General features: G+C 51.4%; 1 protein-coding gene and 1 long non-coding RNA gene across 2 annotated transcripts in view; one reads left to right on the top strand and one right to left on the bottom strand.

The window, feature by feature from the left end:
• Positions 1-20,586, bottom strand: part of LOC308057906 — a 92,995-nt gene that overhangs the window by 45,973 nt on the left and 26,436 nt on the right. The gene's annotated exons all lie outside the window — the stretch shown is intronic.
• Positions 18,978-19,916, top strand: LOC308057908 (olfactory receptor 14C36-like; the record flags this gene model as incomplete). Its single annotated transcript, XM_080411923.1, has 1 exon — positions 18,978-19,916. The coding sequence occupies one exon, from the start codon at positions 18,978-18,980 to the stop codon at positions 19,914-19,916; it is 939 nt and encodes a 312-aa protein (XP_080268049.1).

The raw sequence follows: 20,586 nt of genomic DNA, 5'->3' as shown, positions 1-20,586 counted from the left end.
TCACCGTGGCTAACCACCCTGATATCCACCTTGGTAGGACCGATTGCAATGATCCTGCTGACACTGGTCTTCGGACCCTGTATATTAAACAGGCTTGTGTCCTTTGTCAAGAGCCGGCTAGAAAAGGTCAACATTGTGTTTGTAGAACACCAACAACTGCTTTAAAAATGTACTTGGTCAGTACTTTCCCCCAATATTCCCTGGCTATCCCCAGGTATCCCAAGCTACACTCCATTACCCCCAGTCACCCCCCAAGTGCCACTTGCCCAGTGTGCCTTATCTTTGTACTCTTTTTTAGAAATATTTTTACTATTACTGTTTTAGCCTGTTTAGTTAAGCATGGGGACAGGGGAAATGTTGCTAGGTAGGGCCTGGCGGCCGGAAGATGTCGCGCTGTACGGAAACACAGGGCCCCCCTCCAGGTAGCCAAGAGCTTGTAGCTTATGATGTAAGCAGACGGAAGTGACACTGTAAACCTAGGCTATATAGTGCCGCGCCGCTCAGCAATAAACTTCTTTTGCCATCCACCACATTGGTGTCTGTGAGCTGATGGACCGCGCGGCCAGGGGTTGGCCGCCGTGCCGTTCCTGAACCAGGTCACCGCGCGCCTGCGAAGGCAACAAACACCTGGCAAAACAAAGAGACCAGACAATGTTGTGGAAGATCTACCAATTAACAGAGCTTGTGTATCGGGGGGTAATGATCCTTTGACATTTGTTGATAATAAATGAACCGAGGAATCGAGCAGTGTTACTGTGTGTGAGGTTGCCAGGTCCAATCCGGCGCTGCCTGAGGTTGCTGGACAGGGACTTGAGGTGTCGGTGCTTCTCTCCGAGGTTGTTGAAATGTCAGCTGTGGCACTTGTGTCTGCGCGCGTCGCTGCCCCGCGCTCCGCGGTCGGTTTCCCTGTATCGGTTGTCCCTGGAAGTCATACTTAGATCGACATTGATTAGCATAATGACGCCCTTTCCGACATTTCGGACAAACTCCAGGACCAGGAGGTTGTTGTCTGTTCCCTGCAGCCCGAGCAAGACAATTTCTCTTTAGATGACCAGGCTTACCACAACCATAGCAATTCCCCACACCGCGCATCGCTGCAAAAGCAGCAGCCATAGCTTCAAACCTGTGGTCAGCCGTACCGATTCGGTTACATGCTTCCACCATTTCCACCAGAGTGGGGTTCGGGTTGGGAAGAGACTTCAATAGCCTTTTACAATCAACATGAGCATTTTCAACAGCTAGTTTTGTTATCAATATATCCCGAGCTTCCGCATTATCTACTTGACGTTCCAAAGCCTGTTTTAGTCTATCAATCAACTGCATATAAGGTTCTCGAGACTCCTGAGTGATGTTAGTAAAGGCTTTTTGTGGCTTTTGTACGTCAGGAACCTGGAAAAAAGCCTTTCTCGCCTCTTCTCTAATTGCCTCGAGAGCCGCACGGGGGCAGTGTTGAGCCTGCGCTACCGGATCAGCACGTGCACCGGTGCCCGTAAGATGCTCTATTGTTAGTGCAGCTAATGCACCATCATTATGATTAACGTGAGCAGGAGTGCTTGCAGTCCCCCTCTCCAGTGCGACTCCCATAACGTGTACTGAGTCGGGGTTAGTAGCAATCGTGCTAAAGATTTCAAATCATGAGGAGTCATGACATAAGTATCAAACACAGAAGATAACAGACTTACAAAATAGGGAGAAGAAATACCATGTTCCATACAGTGCGGCGCAGTTCTTTAACAACCGAAAAAGAAAGAGCCTCCCATCGTGCTCCGCCTGCCCGACCCTGAGAATACAAGACCGAGCAACTATAGTTTTAGCCATTTCTAAATCCCCCTCCTTTAATACTTGTTTCTTTATTTTTGCCCACACATCACACAGATCAGGAGGGTATAAATCAGGTTCTTGTTCAGGGTCTACCGGTCCCAGTTCAAAGGGGTCGTCTTCTGGCGGAGACTCCACTGCATTAACACCCAGGGGTTTAGAACACTGTGATTTAGAGGCTGATAAGGACAAGTCTATAGGAGCTTGCGACTCCTCCGCCTCTCCTTCCTCTGCCTTTTCTTTTTATGCCTTCAGAGTCTCAAAAATAAGTCTCCACAAAGAGAGCAGACGGTGGGACTCAGTATTGCCCTTTGTCGCAGAATCCCACAATTTCACCCCTGTATCGTCCCAAAGTTCCCGCGTGAGAATTGTAGTTGCGGTCACTGCAGGCATATTTACTTGCACCCACTGAAGCATTGCTTTAAGGTCATGCCCAGAAATACTTTTCTTATGTTTGTTAAGGAGACCTTTCATAAGCTCATAGACGCTTCTTTCTGGGGATGAAACCTGATTCCCCATTACGGATTTCCCACAGCTCACCTCTCAACTCTGGAGGGATTTATGGCCGGCCAGCTCCCGCTTCCTTTCAGCAGATCATTCACAGTTCTGTGGGATTCACTGCATGTCGCTCAGTTAGGCGATTCGAGAGCCCCTCCACATCAGATCCTTCACCGGATCACGTCGGGGTCACCAATTTGCGGCGAATGAAGAGACGGGACGCGGCTTGATGCAAGCAAGTTGTCGGTTTATTTTCTTACAATTACATATGTTTTTACCTTCTACATATTACACGCTGATTGGTTAAATCTTAAGCGTAAAAACCACTGATTGGCTGATATTTAAGGCACACCGGTAGAACAATAGGAACTTATTAGTTTACTTTGACATAGCAACAATTTCTATTCCAAACCTGGGGGGTTTCTTTCTAGGCGGCTTTCTTGATTAACAAAGTTACATATCGGCGCTATCCGTTCCCTTATCTGGGTACTTGTTTCTCTGTCCGTCTGGTTGCCTCCTCAGCTGTAACGGCTCAGGGGTCTGCAGTTAGCTTGTTCCTTTGTTCCCAGGGCTTGTGCCCTACAAGTTCTAGCAAGTCTCTATTCATCAGGCTATCAGTACTTGCACTCTTGTCCTTGAGGCCTTGTCCTACACTGTAACACCAACTTCCACACTGACAGCACCATGGTATCTTCCTTAAATCAGTCCCCATGCTGTCCCTGGTGGCTCACCTTTCTGGTGTCACGGTCTCCCGGGATCTTGCAGCCACCCCGCTGCGCTATCCCGCTTCACCAGGCTCCATCTCCCCAGCAACCCACTGGTCACAATCTCAGGATCTGCTCCTGACACCCCTTACCGGGGTCATGTCGGCACAGTCTCAGGGTCTCCTTAGGATACCCCTTCCTGGGTCACATCAGCAGCACGTTGGTGTCACCACTTGTGGTGATGCAAGTCAAAACAGACTCCAAAATGTGCAGTGGCTGGAAGAACACTGGCAAATTATGAGCAATCCAGACAAAAAAACTTGGTTGTAATAACAGGCCGCAGCTCTAACAAGCTGCAGGTGTTGTGAAGGACATGTGCAAGGCCAAGGGAGACAAAGAAACTGCATTCGCAGAGAGGTAAGAGACTTGGACAGAAAGATCAGAGAAAGCAGGATGCCTGCACAAGGGGGGAGCAGCGTGTGGGCGCCACTCCGGGACCAATCAAATGGAGTGTGATGCCGCATGGACAACAGCTAAGTGACATGAAAGACGCCGGAAAAGACTGATGTAACCAAGCGATTAAACAAGGTGCTGTTGACATTGAATTATTTGTCCCTGACAGAAGGAAGAGAAGGGCCCCCGCTGTTACACATCCTCAGGCTATTCAGGGAAGTCAAACACAGGCCATTCCTGGGTTACAGGTTCATTCTAAGAACATGACTACAGGCAACTGGGAAGGACCCAGTCCAGTGTTATTCATCGGTAGAGGATATTTTTGTGTTTCCACAGATAAAGGACCTCTATGGGTCCCTAGCAGATTTGTCCGCCCTGCATGTCAACTCCAGAGGAACAGAGAAAATATAGGTGACAGCTTTATCTCCAACCAGTCTTTATCAAACTCTGTGCAGAACTTGGGCCAATCCCATCCTACCATAGAAGACGTGCTGTTGACAGCAGCGAGAAGACAATCATTTGGGTCACGAGCTTGTAATGCTGTTTTGACAAAAACTTGTAATACGAAGAATGCTGTTTGTGGAAACTGTAGGCAACAAGCAGCAATAATATGAAGTTGTGGTAACTGTAGACAGAATTTTGTTATAGGTTGTAGCCGCTTGCGGAAAGATGATGCTTTGTCCTTAGATTGTCAAAAGAGCTTTGCTAATATTACTTTTGAAAATACTTGTAGGGAATTTTTGAACCTTAAGCCAAATCCACATTTTCCAGCAATATGGATGCCAGAAAGTATTGACAGCAGAATAGAAGCTCTCTCTTGGTGGGCCTTGACAAAAAACGTACCTGTTGTTTTAGCTACAAAGAAAAGACAAGCTCTTGGCTTGTGGTGCTTGTTTTGTCAGTTGGGAAGAAGATTGCGAGATAATGAAATTGTTTGATCTGCTTGTAGGGCTGATAGGAATCATCAGCATGCCCTCACAAGGAACAGCATGGGTTCCTGTCCAACCACAAATGAACATGTGGGTTACCTGGGCCAACAAGACAGGGCAAGATCCATTTTGCTTATCGTTAGCTACCCCATCTGGCCCATTTCGTACCTGTTTGATTGGGGTCCCTTTAAACAATATGAAGGAGTTTGGGCACTGGACAACAGGTAAAATATACTCCGACTACCTCGACCAAGCAGCAAATGACTTTGGCACCATCAACAGTGGATCTGTGCAAGCCGATTGGTGCAAATCACTTGGTATTCCAAGGCACCCCTTGGGGGCTCAAGCATTCCAAATTGCACAGGGCCTGAATGTTACCGGCATGGAACCTCAGGAGCTTGACATCTTAGGATCTATGCCGGGAAACTACTGTTTGTTTTGGGGGTTTTACAAGCAAGACATGGACTCAGGTAATTTTAGGATCCACAAACCAAGAAATTACAATACTTGGATTGCCCCTGGGTCCCCCTGGCATTCTAACATCACCGGTTACTGTAACGGTTGGACTTGGCCTGTTTCATGGTCTGGTGAGACAAATGAAAAAGCAAAGATGTTGCCTCGGGGAGTATTCCTCGTTTGTGGAGATGGTGCTTGGCCCGCCGTACCTGCAAGGGCACAGGGAGGACCATGCTACTTTGGCAAACTAACATTATTTGCCCCTAGTATCCATCAAATGCTTAACATAAGTAACAAGTTTAAACGCATCAGACGTAGTGTATACCAGTTGGGACCTGAATGTACAGATGATGTTGAGTTGTGGGAACGTCCATCTGTCATTTTAGCATCACTCTTTACACCACAAGTTGCTTCTGCCAAGGCTCTCACTCAGTTGAGACAGTTGGCTTGTTGGAGAGAGAACAAATTAACATTACCTCCAGAGTATTAGATGACGCACCACTGATGTCGACAGTATACAACATGCTTTAAGACAAAATCGAGCTGCCATTGATTTTCTGTTATTAGCACAAGGACACGGCTGTGAGGATTTTGAGGGAATGTGCTCTATGAATCTTGCTGATCATTCTGAGTCCATTCACAAAAAGCTTTCCCAACTGCAAGATAATATGAAGAAACACAGCGTTACTGAAAATCATTATGACGAGTGGCTTAATTAAGGGATGGGGAATCACTGGCTGGTAGAAAACCTCACTGATGGAAGGGATTAAATTTTTGTTGTTATCTTTGCTGTGCTTGTTATCTTTTGTTGTATTTTCTCCTGTATGAAGAAAGACTTGGAATCAATTGTTGATAGAGCCTGGGTTGTCCAAAAAGAAAAAGGGGGATGTGTAGGGGAATTTTTGGCAGAACGAGGGCACACTGTACCCTTGCAGGAGTTGGACAACCCTGGCCTGCAGATTACAAAGTTACTTTGAAGATCTTGTACTGTCCTTGAATAGGCAGAATAAAGAATAATGAGCATAGTACAAGAAGAAGGCCGGATGCCAAGCAAGATATGAAAACCGCTAGGTTAGCACATCCTTATTAGGCGCTTGCAGCATGACTACCAATCAACAGGTAACATGAATACGTAACCGACAACCAATGACTGTCAGGCAGCTGACACGTGAACAGTGTATTAGAAGTATAAATATGAAAAAGTTACTACATAAAGTAGGACGACATGTAGCCACATTGGTGCGATTGTCGTTACTTGGCTGACTTTCCAATTGGGACTGTCTTCAGCCCACACTGCCCCAGTATGTCCCAGTGGCCTCCAGGTGGGGTGTGAGCCCTTCCCCACTGCTCTCCCAGCATGACCATCCAGCTGGTGTTTTACCCATCTCTTTCTGTTCGCACCCAGAGTGTCATGGCCTCACGTGGGCAGAAGAACGCTGAGGGAGACCATGGGCAGAGTTTTGCTGAAGCCGAGGGAAATGACATCCACTGTGGAGCTCCTCACGCACAACTGCAGGCTGTCAGGTTGGCGAGGCAGGATTTACCCTTGGAAAATCCACCTGGACAGTTACTCGCTCCGGTGCCAGAAATGTCACCTAAGGGGACTCTAACTGGTGGCACACACCTCACCATGGGGGTTTGTGCAGCCTGTGGTTCACCGAGCTGCAGTTACGGACTCCTTCCAAGACAGTTGTAACACTGACTTGTCCTTTCTCACAAGTGACCTCTGCCAATTCAAGGAGCTTTCAAAAGCGATACTTCAAGGAAATACTGATTTTATACCAGGACTTCACCATTATTATTACGGTTATACCACACCCTTATTTTCTCTCATCTTTAACGTATTTGCACCTGGGCAGGAGACAGTGACCAGTTCTGAAGTCATCTTTTCAGCAGATTGTCTCAGCAAAGGCTCTTTCAGTTATTCACCAGTTTTCTCCACCCTTTAGTCTTTGGTCTTTTAGGTGCCTCTCACCTGTACTGCTGTTTTTAGCTTCAGGAAGGAAAAACTTGCGTGTCTTCCTGCAGCCAAACGGTCTCCTTACCCAGCTCTTCCCTTGTGTTTAGATCTATCTTTCTGTATCTAACAGCCTAAAAGATTTCTCATGAGAGTGTCCCTTGCAGAAAGGCACCTCATCAGAGACAGCTTGGAATTGGCATCTGCTTGTGGAGGCTGTTGGCCTATTTATGACACTTGATCCTTCTTGACATTGCTTGCAGATCTGAATAATTCTTCTGCACCTGTGTGCAGCCAGTCCTCTAAGGCAAACAGGTGGGGATGGTGCAAAGGAGCTGCAGCACCCCCCTGCAGAATTGAGGGGAGAAGTCTGATGTAAGGAGAAGGGATGTGAGTCCCAGGGGACAATGAGAAAAAGGGTGGTCTTGGGGACATTCAGAGCAAGGTTGTCCATCCTGTGTCAGACCTCAAGGGACTGCGATTCCTACCAGTCCAGATATCCTGAGGAGATCCTCTGCATCGTTATCACTTGGAGATTGCTGCTAGAACCTCCTCTCTACCCTAATCAGGAGCAAAATATAACCTATGAAATGAAAAATAATTCCTTTCAAATGCACGTTGAAATCCTCTCTCTTACCTACGTGAATGGAACAGATTCAATTAGCTGCACAGCTCTTCAAGACTTGAAGGAAATGAGAAAAAGGCAAATACCTCCTTAGGGCATTGGGGGCTCCTGCCATGAACCTGAGCTGCTGAGAGCAGGCTGAACCAACCACTCAAGGAATGTAAGTCAGAAGCAACACTGAAAATACCTTCAAACATTGATGGGTCCCGCTGAGGGCCATCGCTGACAAAGCGTCCCCATGGACTCGTTAGAGGAGCTAATTAGAGGCCAGACCTGCAGGTAGGCAAAGGTACTGTGTCGGTGGCTGTAATGCTGCAAAACACATTTGGATTTTTGTATGAAGCAGAAAGGCCAAGCCCTGACCCCCAGGCTCTTGGAGGGCAGAGCAGAAGACCCTCCAAATCCAGTTTCCTGTCACAGGCCTTGGTGGCATGGGCAGCTGCCATTGCCAGGGGGACAGAGGCCTCAGCCCCCTGTGGGGCCATTCGGCCTTGCTGCAGCCCTGGGCCATCTCCACTGCAAGTTGCCCTACACTGTCCATGTGGCACCTCTTTCCACTCGGGGGGTTGGACTCTTCCTTGCTTTCCTACCCAGCCCTCACACCCGCATTTCTCTGCCTTTTCTCAAGTTTCTCCCCTCATCCCTGCTTGTTCCTTGAAGCTCAAAGCCATGGGACAATCCAGGCACCCTCTGGGTGAACTCTGGCATCAGAGGGCAACCCTCCGAGGGACATTTCTTTCTCTTCACATCCAATCTTACCTTTCCAAGCAGCACTTTGCGGAGGTTTTCTCTTCCTGTCACTATCAGGAATCACTCCCTTATCTCTGACACCCCCCTTCAAGCAGGTGCATGCTATTCCTGTGGTGCCCTGAGGCTCCCCTTTGCCTGTCTCAAGACATTGAGGACCTTCAGTCTGTCTCCACAGGCTCCATCCAGGCAGGCATCCTCCACAGCCTCTCCAGTTTTTCCTCCCTCCTCCAGAATGAGAAACCTCCAAGCCCAGGCACAGATCACCCGCATGTGGCCACAACAGTGCTGTGTCAAGGGGGATGATGCTGAGTCAAGGGGGATGATCAATCCTTCTTCTGAGTGGCCACCTATGGTGAAAATCTCAGAATCAGCAAAGGAGGACAGCCAATGGCCAGGGAGGAAAGGGAAAGGAGAGGTGGGCTACTTGCATGGGAGGATACAAGGGTGGTCACCGAGAAGCAATTGTGCATGGGAAAGGAGGGAAAAAGGTAGGAAAGGGTGAAGAACAGGAATCCATAGGAAGCAGCCAAGCAGCCCTGCATCTGAGCAGCAAAGCTTGGAGTGGGAAAAGAACGTCGCAGGTCACCTGACACACTTTCTGTTAGGCTTCAACCGCTGCTGGAAACCGGAGTGATTTCCCTGCCATCATGAAGGCAAGATCCATGGTGGATGCAGATCCAGAATCATTCATGCTGGAAGGGACCTCCGGAGGTGTCCAGGCCTACGTGCTGCTCAGAGAACGATCAGTTATGGGGTTGAAGCAAGTAGCTCAGGCTTTCCTTCAAGTGGGGCTTGAAAAGCTCCAAGGATGGACATGGCACAAGCTCTGTGGGACATCTGCTCCACTGCTTGACTGTCTTCATGGGGAAGGACATTGTCTTCCCCTGCTTCAGCTGATGCCCATTGGCCCTCACAGTCCCATCACGCACAAGAGGCAAGACCCTGGCTGCCTTTTCCTGCTGATATGACCCAAGAAGATATGGGAAGGCTGTGATTAGGTGTCCCCAAAGCCTCCTCTTCTCCTGGCTTTGCACCTTTCAAATAAGGCCCATGGCATCCTGGGCTGCATTAGGAAGAGCACTGCCCAAGGGTTGGTGGAGGGGATCTTTCCTCTCTACTCAGCCCTGCTACAGTTTGCCTTGTTGACTTGCTCTTGATTTCTACTTTACCAGAGTCACCCATTCTTGACTGAAAGGTGCCGTCTACATTTTTCACCATTCCTGCCTTGTCTTTTGTTCAAAACAAGTCCAGAAAGCGTTTGTGCCGTGTTGATCAGGGATCATGCTGCGATGGATTGATGGGACGCAGGGTGATACAAGCCAATGTCAATTTATTGTACAGTAGCACGAGTTTATATACATTTCAGAAGCTGCGCGTTTTAAACAGATTGGTTCTTGAAGCTAAGCATTGCATCCTAGGCAATCCCCAACTCATGGTTAACTACCATCAATTAACAGCAAGGTGTTACCTTTCCTTCCCAGCATCCGTCCCCCACTCCCCTATGCTCTCTCAGCATGGCTCAGCATGTTAATTGTTGTGTCTATTCACACTCCTTGTCTTCCCAGGGTTAGTGACCTACAAGCTCGAGCACATTCCCTTCAGCTAACTGATTGCCACGCATGGTCCTAGTTTCCAGCCCGCTCCTGCAGATCATCTTCCACTTTCCCTTCAACCAAGGCCTTCAAGTAAAGGTCCCTTTCTCTAGCGGTCTAAAGGAGATGTCGTTCTCCTTCTAACCTTCGTCAGGAGGTTGAGAGAATCTGAGCAGAAGACCTTTGCACATGCAGGACTTAGTGATGAGTGTCACAGGAAACCTGAGCAGGCCTGTGCTGTGCTCCATGTACCTCTTGGCCTTCAGGCTGAGCTGTGCTGAGTGTGTCCCTGGGTTGCAGAACAAGCCATATTGGAAGAAGAAATCTGCAGGAAGCTGCTGGTGAATGGCCAACCGCACGGCCTTACCTTTGTCTGGGACTGCAGTTACCACCTCCCAAGTGAACATCTCCTCTTAGAACACGAGAAGTGATGACTAGAATGGGTTTCCCTGGCAGAAAGCACTTCAAGAGCTGACAGGAGCAGTGTGGGATAACCCTTCTGCAGGCAGGATCTGCACCACTTGCTGCACCACTCTCCCAATGCTGTAAACTCCGTGTTCCCGGCCTCGGAAGGGACGGCATACAGCTGACACGATTGTCTCTGTGTGAGGAGAGTTTGCTCTAACCAAGGCCATTGGAAATGACACTTTGTCTCAGAGTCCAAGTGCCTTTCTTACTGCAGCCATAACCAGCTGGGCTGCTGATGGCCAATCCCCCAAGGGAACGGGACACTCCAGGGACCTCAAACTCACCTTCATGGCCACGTGCCTCCTAGTGGCCTATGAGCTTCTCAGATGTAATGGGTATCATAATGATAGCCCAGATCATCAGCCTGCTTGTGGCCTCGGTTACTCCTTGGCTAGCGGTTCCTGAATTGGGGAAGGCAGCGATAACGAGATGCACAGCAATGGAAGAGATGGCCAAGGACCCTGCAGGTGCCATGAAGGCTTTGCAGGAAGAAGTGTGAGAAATAGCCCCGAGAGCTGTGCAAATTGGAATGGCATTAGATATGAAGCTGGCGTCTGAAGGCAGAGTCTGTGCTGGTTTTAGTACCAGTTGTTGCGTATACGTAGATCAAAGTGGGAGAATTTCTACAGATACATGTGTAAAAAAAAAATTGGAAAACATTCTAATATTTGTCGTGAGTTCCAGAAAGTTTGCGCCTTCTATGAAATTGAAGTCAATTGGAATATTCTGACATCCTGGTTTCCTGATTTACAACTATGGGTTAAGAAGTTCATCTCCAGATACCTTTCTCCTCTTTCTCTTTGATCACTCCAATCCATTTTACCTATGTAGCTTCTGCTTTAAGGTTCAGAGAGGAAAAGCTGGACTGTCTTTCAGTAGCGTCTGTAAATTTCCCTATGGGCAACTCTTCAGTAGCGGCAATAGACCTCATAGGGATTTGTTTGAACTCACAAGTATACAGCTGAGAAATGTATTTTTTATTTATTAAGTTCTAACCCACTACCCCCCCCCACACACACACACGATAATTAATCCCTCTTTTCTTCCTGTGTACACCCTGTTCTCTAAGGAAAGCAGCCAATAATTACTGCCAAGAATTTGCTATATTCAGCTGCAGAGTTGGTTGAAGAAGTCTGATGTAAAGTGATGTAAGTCTCATGGGGCTGAGGACAGAAATCGTGGGGCTGGAGAGCTGAGGAGCAAGGCTGTCCACGCAGTGATTAGCTCCAGGGACTGCTTTTCCTACCTGTCTGCACCTCCTCAGGAGACACTGTGCATCAATAGCAATTGGAAAAGCCTTCTATCAATTCCCCAAAGTGCTCATTACCTGCCTTTCTCTTTCACTGTACGGCTGAAACTTATCTCATGAAGTGTAGGAGCCAAACTTGAAGACCAGATGGCCCTGATGGAGGAGACTGGGCTTGTCAGGGCGTTCTGCCTTGTCATGAGCCCAGGTGCTGTGGACTTCAGGTGTTCAGAGGAGACTGAAGAAACCTCTCAAGAACACCAAGTCAGGAGCAAAGCCCACAGCCCCTGGAAGCGTTAATGGGCTCCGCTGAGGGCCATGACCGAGAAAGCCTCCCCATGGCCTTGTTAGAGCCCACCCTTGGAGGCTGTGAGGGCAGGAAGGCAAAGGCGCTGTGCAGGCAGCTCTGCTGCTGAGCAAAGCCTTGGCTTGCTTGATGAAGCAGAAAGGCCAAGCCGTGACCTGCAGCCTGTGGGGAGGTCGGTGCTGTCCCTCACACAGGGCTCAGGGCTCTTCCTGGGGACCATGGAAGGTGGGCATCCAATGCCCAGTGAAGGACAGCAATGGCACAGCAACCTCCAGCTTCCCCATGGGGCTGCAAGGAGGCAACGATGCCCCCGTGCCGTGAGGACATCATGTCTTGTCATGGCCCTCAGAGGCAGAGACAGCTGCCACAGCCAAGGGGACACAGACCTGGGTTCTACTGGTGCCTTCCAGCCTTGCCAGTGCCCTCTGCCATCCCCACCATAGGCTGTCCTGCATGCTTGGAGCCCTGCCCCTGTTGCCCTGCAGGCTGTAGGCACCATCTCGCTGCCCTGCCTTGCTCTCACCCCAACATTGCCATACCTTCGCTGAGGTACCTCCACTCTCACCGGCTGTTCCTTGAAGCACAAACCATGGGCTGATCCAGGCTCCCTCTGGCTGAGCCCTCGCACCGCAGCAGGACCCCTGCAGTGACAGTCCTTCCTGCTGAGCTCCAGTCTCTGCTTTCCTAGTTGAAACTTGGTGACATTTTTTCCTCTCTCCTGCTCTTTTCCCCTGCCCAGGAAAGCTTTACCATCTCAGAAAATACCCTTCCAGCAGGGAACGCAGCCAGGAAGCCTTTTCTTATGCTCTGCTCTCTCACCAGAGAGAAGGAATACTCACATGGTCTCCCAAACCACGTAACTGCTGCTGGCCTTTCAGCTTCTCCCAGGGACATGACCAAGCCGTGTGCCTGCTGCTGTCCCATCATGTCCCCAGGCAAAAACAACCCCTATCCCAGCCCTTCTCCTGGATGGGGCCTATGGGGTCCCTTGGCAGAGGGACTGTCCCAGCCACGTTCCTGATGCTGGCCTGTCACCTCCAGAGGCAGAACTGACCTCACAGGCCCCTCGCAGCCAGGCACGTCCTCCTGCATGAGGAGTTCCTGAGACCGTTTTTCCCTCCCAATACCACACCCCTCCATCACCCTCATTCTGGCCCAGGTCCTGACCACAGAAAAGCATGCTTGTTTCATCAGATTTGTCAAATATCTTTCCCACAAGCCATTTCCCACAAGCTCATCTTCAGCTCAGCCCCTCTATTTGTGTTGACACAATTTATATATGCCTTTATAGCTCTATGGTGTTTTTTCAGGTTGGACTGACCTCTGGAGGTCATCGCGTCCACCCCTCCAGCTGAGGCAGGGTCACCTAAACCAACTTTCTCAGCAACTTGTCTAGGTAGGCTTGCAATATCATAGAAGCACAGAAACAGAGAATCATTTAGCTTGGAAAAGACCTTGAAGATCATCAAATCCAAATGTAAACTCAGGACGGCCAATTCCATCACTAAATCATGCCATGAAGAATTGCATCTACCTCTATTGAAACACCTCCAGGCCTGGCGATTCCACCAGCTCCCTGGTTCCAATGCTTGAGTACCTTAGCAGTGAAGATGTTTTTCCTCATATCCAATCTGAACCTCTCCTGGTGTAACTTGAGGCTCTTGCCTCTTGTCCTGTCACTTGTTATCTGGCAGAAGACTCCTACCCACCCCATCTACAACCTCCTTTCAGGTACTTCTAGAGAGCAGTAAGGTCCCCCCTGAGCCTCCTACTACCCACACTAAACAACTCAAGTCCCCTCAGTCACTCTTCATCCAAGCAGGGATCCAGACCCTTCACCAGTTTTGTTGCCCTTCTCTGGAAATGCTCCAGGACCTCAACGTTTCTCTTGAAGTGAGGAGCCCAAAACAGAAACATGTTGTTTGAGGTTTGACTTCAGCAGTGCCGAGTACAGGGGGTCCATCACTGCTCTGGTCCTGCTGGCCACGCTCTTTCTGATACCAGACAGGATGCTATTGGCCTTTTTGGTCATCTGCACACAACTGCTGGCTCATGCTCAACCGTCTGTCAACCCTCACCCTCAGGGTGCTTCCCCAGCAGGCAGCCTTCCAGCCACTCTGGCCCAAGCCTGTAGCCTTGTGTGGGGCTGTTGTGACCCACGTACAGAACTGGCACTTCTCCTGGTTGAACTTCATACAACTGGACTCACTTGAAAGGTCCAACCTGTCCAGATTCTTCTGTAGAGCCTTCCTGCCCTCAAGGACATCAGCACTGCCACCCAACTTGATGTTGTACAAAAAATCACTGTGGGTGCACTCAATCCCCGTGTCTGGATTGTTGATAAAGTTCTGAAACAGGACTGGCCCCAGCACTGAGCCCTGGGGAACACCACTCCTTATGGGCTGTCACCTGGATGTCACTCCATTTACTCCCCCTCTTGGGGCTTGGCTGTCCAGCCAGCTCTAATCCAGCATGGAGAACACCCACCGAAGCCATGAGCAGCCAGTTTCTCCAGGAGAATGCAGTGGGAGGTGGAGCCAAAAGGCTTTCCTAAGGTCCAGGTAGACAGCATGCACAGCCTTTCCCTCATCTACTGGGCAGGTCACCTTGTCCCAGCAGGAGATCAGGTTCATCAGGCAGGACCTGCCTTTCATAAACCCATGCAGGCTGGTCCTGACCTCCTGGTTTTCCTGCGGCTCCTGTGCGATGGCGCTCAGGATGATCAGCTCCACAACCTTCCCTGGCACTAAGATCAGGTTGACAGGCCTGTAGTTATCCCGATCCTCCCTCCTACCCTTCCTGTAGGTGGGCACCACTTGACTAACATTCAGCCTTCTTGGGCCTCCCCAGTTAGCCAGCACTGTTGAAAGTCATCGCTGTGCTGAGGCAATAGAGAAACAGACCAATGATTTTCAAAGTGTCCCTGCATCACGGGATGTCCATGGCCAAGGACACAATCAAAAGCACCTTGTCCTTTCTGGGTATGAGGTTCACCGGAACCACATGTCCTCTGGGGCTGCAGAGGCATCACTGGCAGCAATGCCTTCTCCTGCAGCACTGCACAGTCCAGCCCTGCATGTCTCTGGTCCCAGGGACAGCATGGATTGCTCTCCTTAGGGACATCTCATTTCACCTTCACAGTGACCTCTGCCCACCACCCCAGCATGTGCTGCAGCAAAATATCTTGCTGGCGTGTGACCTTGGACACTTGGTACCCATTGTTATTTTTGTTGTTACATGTCTGAGCTTGGCCCAGGTGACACAGGTGTGGTTCAGGGTAACTCTGCTCTGAAATAACCTAAATCAGGGTGAGGAAGGGCAAAAGTCTTATTTAAGCAGCGTGAGGAAGCCTTAGGATCAATAACCTCACATCTTCTTGGGGAATTTAGAGATCCTGTGGGTTGACATGGCAGGGGTTTGGGAGTGGTTTGGAGGTGTCTGTAGGGCTGGCAGAGGTGAGAAGAGACCAAGAGCTGACTCCATGGCCATAACAGCCACTTTCATTTGACTCCAAAATGGACCAGCCCCTGCCCAAACCTGAGCCAATAAGCAATTCTAGTGGCACCTCTGTGATACCCTATGGCAGAAAGGACCAAACACAACGGGAGAGGAGTGAGAATTATGTGAGAGAACAACCCTATAGACATCAAGGGGAGTGAAGAAGGAGGGGAGCAGCGAGACAGAGGCTTGGTGGGATCCTGCAAGCCAGTGGTCAAGTAACCACCCGCCGACAGTCACAGGGCAGCACAGTGACAATGCTCCTTTAGGTGTCTGCAGGTTCTTTGCATTGGCATTCTAGCACAGCTGCCAGATGGGCCAGCAGCTGTGATGCTCCCCTGGATCTGAAACCCTGCATCATTCGTGTCCACCTTGGTTCTAGGAGCAAAGAAACGGTGGAGTCTCATCTCCCAGGGGGAGTGAGGCAGGAGAGCAGCAGAGTGCAGGCCCCAGGTCACACACTGGCAGGCTGTGGCCTGTGCAGAAGGAGGGAACGCTCCTTCGGGTGCCCTGGAATTGCCTCACAAGCATAAACTCCATTTTCAATGTTGGACCTGTTGGAGGCTGCTGTCCTTGCCGAGCAGCTGTGCTGAGCTCTGCCACCTGCCCTGGCACTTGGTTCCCTCAGTGTCACAGCTCTGTCTGCAACAGGACGGGCTCCAGCTGCCGCTGCGTGGGCCCCTGGCTGAGGGCACTGCTGCACATCTGGGCTGAAGCCCCCCAGCTGTGGCACCAGCCCAGCTCTGCCTGGCCACAGGGCAACCTGGCACCAAGTGTCCCCGAGCCCGTGGGTGCAAAGGCTTTGCTTCAGAGCAGAGACGTGGCCTGGGCAAAGGAGAGCTGAGTCTTGAGCCCTCGGACTGTGCAATGAAGTGCTGCAATGGGCTCTGCAGGGCTTACTGAAGCACTGAGGACATCCTCCCCGCCCTGCCTGCAGAACCACCAGACACACACGTACACACACGCTCCGTTAGGAGTACTTGGATCCTTTGCTGCAGTCTTCCTGCTGTCCTGTCTAGGAATGGGTTAACAAAAGTTGATAGTCATGCAGAAAACTTTTTCTAGTAAGGGAATTGCCAGTGCTGGAAATAAGTGTGTCCCCCCAGGTGAGGCAAGGCCCATGAGGGATTGCCTCATCCTGCTGCCCAGCAGGTTCCCCTGCAGCCCCAGGGACAGCTGGAGGGAGCCCAGAGGGGCAGAGGAGGGAGGCAGGGAGAGCTCAAAAGCAGCCCTTGGTGGGAGGCTGCTGAGAGCTCCCTGCTGGAGAAATCTGCAGAGCCCTTGAGCCGGTAAGTGTGTGGCTGCAGGGCAATGCCTCTGCAGTTGCTAGCCAGGTCTGCAGCAGCTGGGGCCACCCCAGCCTGTGGGACCGTGTGGGAGCCTTTTGCTGTGGAGGAGGCCAGTGTGCTGCAGAGCAGGGCTTCCCTGCTGCAGCGTGGGAGGGCCAGGGCATGTGGGCTGCCTTGTGCCAGGGCCGGCTGCAGGGCTGTGAAGGTGGCTGTGCAGGCAGGGGTGCCCAGGGCTGTCCTTGCCAGCAGGGTCCCTGCAGCCGCGGGGGCTGTGTGCTGGGGCAGGGGCTCTGCCGCCTGCCAGGGGCAGCTCTCAGCCTGCCGGGGGGCTCCCCACAGCTCTGGGGGCGTATGGACTGAGCCCCGAGAGGGAAGGATCTCTCTGCTGTTGAGAGTGTGCTGCATGGCTGAGCGCTGCTTACAAGGATAGGTTACCCTCAGAATATGTCTGGATGAGACTTTTCGTATCGAAGGTCAGCGCAGGGATTGCTATGATAACTCCAGGGCTCTCCTCAATCTGTGTTTTCAGTTTTCTGTTGTTGGGGGCAGGAGAGGGAAGGCAGAAATGTTAATGGAGATCTGGAGTTTGAAGATGTCCCTGAGACTGCCAGCTGTAACTCTGAGTGATGAGGAGGTCTGCCAGGAGCCTCCTGAAGTGCCCTCAGCCACTCCTCCGCCTATGAACAGCAGCAGCAGCACCTTTGCTGGAGCCATCAGGGTCGTTCTGAGCTGCCCTTTTCCCCCTGCGGACAGGACCCTGCGCCCAGCCAGTGCCCTGCAGAGAGGCACGTTTGTGCGGGGCCAGTGCACAGAGGCAGAGATGTGGTCTGTGAGCGCTGACAGGGAAAGACCTGGCACAGGGAGATACCTCCCACAAGGAAAATCTCCTGACATCCAGGATATTGCAAGGACTGATAGGAAACTTCAGACAGAATTGTTGTTGAAAGGAGAATCAGAAAGCTCTCTCTGACCATGTGCAGTGCAGACCCCTTTCTCTGAGGCATCCCTCTGGCTGCTCTCCCCCCAGCAAAGCCTCTGCCCTCAGGACTGGGGGTCCCGAGGTGTGAGCCACCCCCTCTGCAGCCAGAGCTCCAGCAGAGCCGCGGTGCAGCTCTGCAGCCACGTGCCCCGGTCCTTCTGCAGAGCACAGGGGCTGAGAGCAGCTGCCCAGCAATGTTGGTGTGTGGGAGGTGGCGAGCAGAGCTGGGCAAGGGCAACGCTGCCCTCAGTGCCTGGCACGCTCGCCCTGGACACTCTTACCTAGACCGTCAGTGAAATTTTACTTCTTTCTCTGCCTTTTGGTGTTGGTTTTATTCTCTAGCTCTTGCTGTCAGGCTCTCTGGGGATGGGTGTTTCAGCTGCAGAGTCACACTCTGACCTTGTGGGTCCTCTCCTGCAGGTGTGTCCATGGGAACAGGTGTCCCAGCTTTCCTCTCACCTGTGCGGCTGTGGGCAATGCCCTGTGTGGGGCTGGGCAGTGGGCTGGTTCTCCCTGAACCTGATGCTCTTGTTAGGGCACTTGGCTACCTCCTTGAAGTTCCCTTCCAAGCAGTGAGTTGCCCTCCAGAATGGAAACCTGTCCCCTCGCACCCATTAGTGATCTGAAAGCCCCACGTAGAGGCGTAGAGTTTCTGTGATGGAGAAAACGCTGTTGGGGTGGGTGAAATGAGCTGTGTATCCTTTGCTGTGGGTGGGATGCTGAGTTCTGATGAAAGCCTACAACCTTTACTGGTCTGTGGTGGGTCAGTCTGTTCTCAGCAGTGCCTTGTGGTATTTCAGGGCAACATGGGAGTGTGGCCACCATTCATCTCAGGAAGGTGCAAGCCCATAGATACCGGGAACCAGATGGACAGACCACCTCCCCTCACTGGGCACTCACCCACAGGCAATCCTCTTGCCTCACAGACCTCACTCTGTTCCACCTGAGGGCAGCAAAATTGCTCTGCTTTTCTGACATGCGAGAATACTGAACAGGAGAGATGGGGGGAGCTGTGAAAAAAACTAAAACTCTCTTAAAATGCCTTCACCCTTCCCGTTCCTTAGCACTGGCGCTGCAGACGCTGAGCAGCCCTTCTGCGTTGGCACTGGTTTCACAGGACCAAGTTAAACACCAGGACTGGTCCCTGCCCCCACCCACTGCTGCAGAGTGGGGCTGGCTGGTCAAGAGCCCGTGGGCAGATGCCCTGCTCTTCATCGCCCACACGGCCAGCACCAAGCAGGGCTGCAGCCACACAGCTGCAGGAAGGTCTCCGAGAAAAGAGAGGGATGTCTGTGTGTGACGGGGGGGTGGTCTGTGGGAAATGGCTTTGATTTTGCTTGCAGAAGTCTCCCCTAAATTATCACTGTCTTTTTCTCCTCTGACAGTATGATATGCCTAGAGCTAGCAAATGCCCAACAGCAGCTCCATCACCCAGTTCCTCCTCCTGGCATTGGCAGACACGCGGGAGCTGCAGCTCTTGCACTTCTGGCTCTCCCTCGGCATCTACCTGGCTGCCCTCATGGCCAACAGCCTCATCATCACCACCGTAGTCTGTGACCACCACCTGCACACCCCCATGTACTTCTTCCTCCTCAACCTCTCCCTCCTCGACCTGGGCTGCATCTCCACTATTGTCCCCAAAGCCATGGCCAACTCCCTCTGGGACACCAGGGACATCTCCTACTCAGGATGTGCTGCTCAGCTCTACTTGATTGTCTTTTTCCTTTCAGCAGAGTATTTTCTCCTCACTGTCATGGCCTATGACCGCTTTGTGGCCATCTGCCAGCCCCTGCACTACGGGACCCTGCTGGGCAGCAGAGCTTGTGTCCACATGGCAGCAGCTGCCTGGGCCAGTGGGTTTCTCAATGCTGCGCTGCACACGGCCAATACACTGTCACTGCCGCTCTGCCAAGGCAATGCCCTGGGACAGGTCTTCTGTGAAATCCCACAGATCCTCAAGCTCTCCTGCTCACACACCTACCTCAGGGAAGTGGGGCTAATTGTGATTAGTTCCTGTTTAGCCTGTGGATGTTTTGTTTTCATTGTGCTGTCCTACGTGCAGATCTTCAGGGCTGTGCTGAGGATCCCCTCTGAGCAGGGGCGGCACAAAGCCTTTTCCACGTGCCTCCCTCACCTGGCCGTGGTCTCCCTCTTTGTCAGCACTGCCACGTTTTCCCACCTGAAGCCCCCCTCCATCTCCTCCCCATCGCTGGACCTGGTGGTGTCAGTCCTGTACTCGGTGGTGCCTCCAGCAGTGAACCCCCTCATCTACAGCATGAGGAACCAGGAGCTCAAGGGTGCAATGTGCAAACTCATAACTGTATCTTCTTCTGAAGGAATAAAATGATGAATAGTGTTTATAATGTACTTCATCACAGACCCAGACTGTCTTCTGAAATTTTTTGTAATTGCTCATGGTATTTCATTTCTGATAAAGGTATCGTCCCCATTCTAATTCCTTCTGTGATTTTCTTTTCTGAAGGTGCCCTGCTCTCTCTCTTCATCTAACAAAGCCAAAGGGCCATTAAACAACTATGTTTATTTTGGGATTCTTCCTTCCAAGGCCTTTTTGCAGCTGCAGGGACAGTTCCTGTATGCACAGACGGAGGGGAAAAGGTTCCTGGCATGGCAGCACTGCCAGGGAACACCAGCACTTGGCTCTCCAGTGCTGTCCTCCTTCCACTTCCACACTCTCCTTCTGACCCCCTGCCTTGGTGTAAGGCCTGAGTGCTCTGGCAGCTTGGTCACTGCCGTGCTGCGTGGCAGTCCTGTGAGTGCAGGCAGGGGCAGGCAACGGGCACTCTGTGACGGTGCTGGCCTCCATCAAATGTTCTGGATTTGTGGAGACCACCTGAATGCAGCACTGCAACGTGCTTCCTTGAACTGAGGTCCCCGTGCCCATTGCTCATGACGAGGGCCATCTCCGCGAGGTGCCGAGCAGGGCGCGACACCCCCGGGCTGAGGTGCTGCCAGCCTCTGGCAGGGGCAGCAGGAGGCCAGGCAGTCACTGTGCCCGC

The sequence above is a fragment of the Falco punctatus genome (assembly GCF_963210335.1).
Source record: "Falco punctatus genome assembly, contig: scaffold_123, whole genome shotgun sequence".
Taxonomy (NCBI): Eukaryota; Metazoa; Chordata; class Aves; order Falconiformes; family Falconidae; genus Falco; species Falco punctatus.
This window is presented reverse-complemented; position numbering and strand designations above follow the sequence as displayed.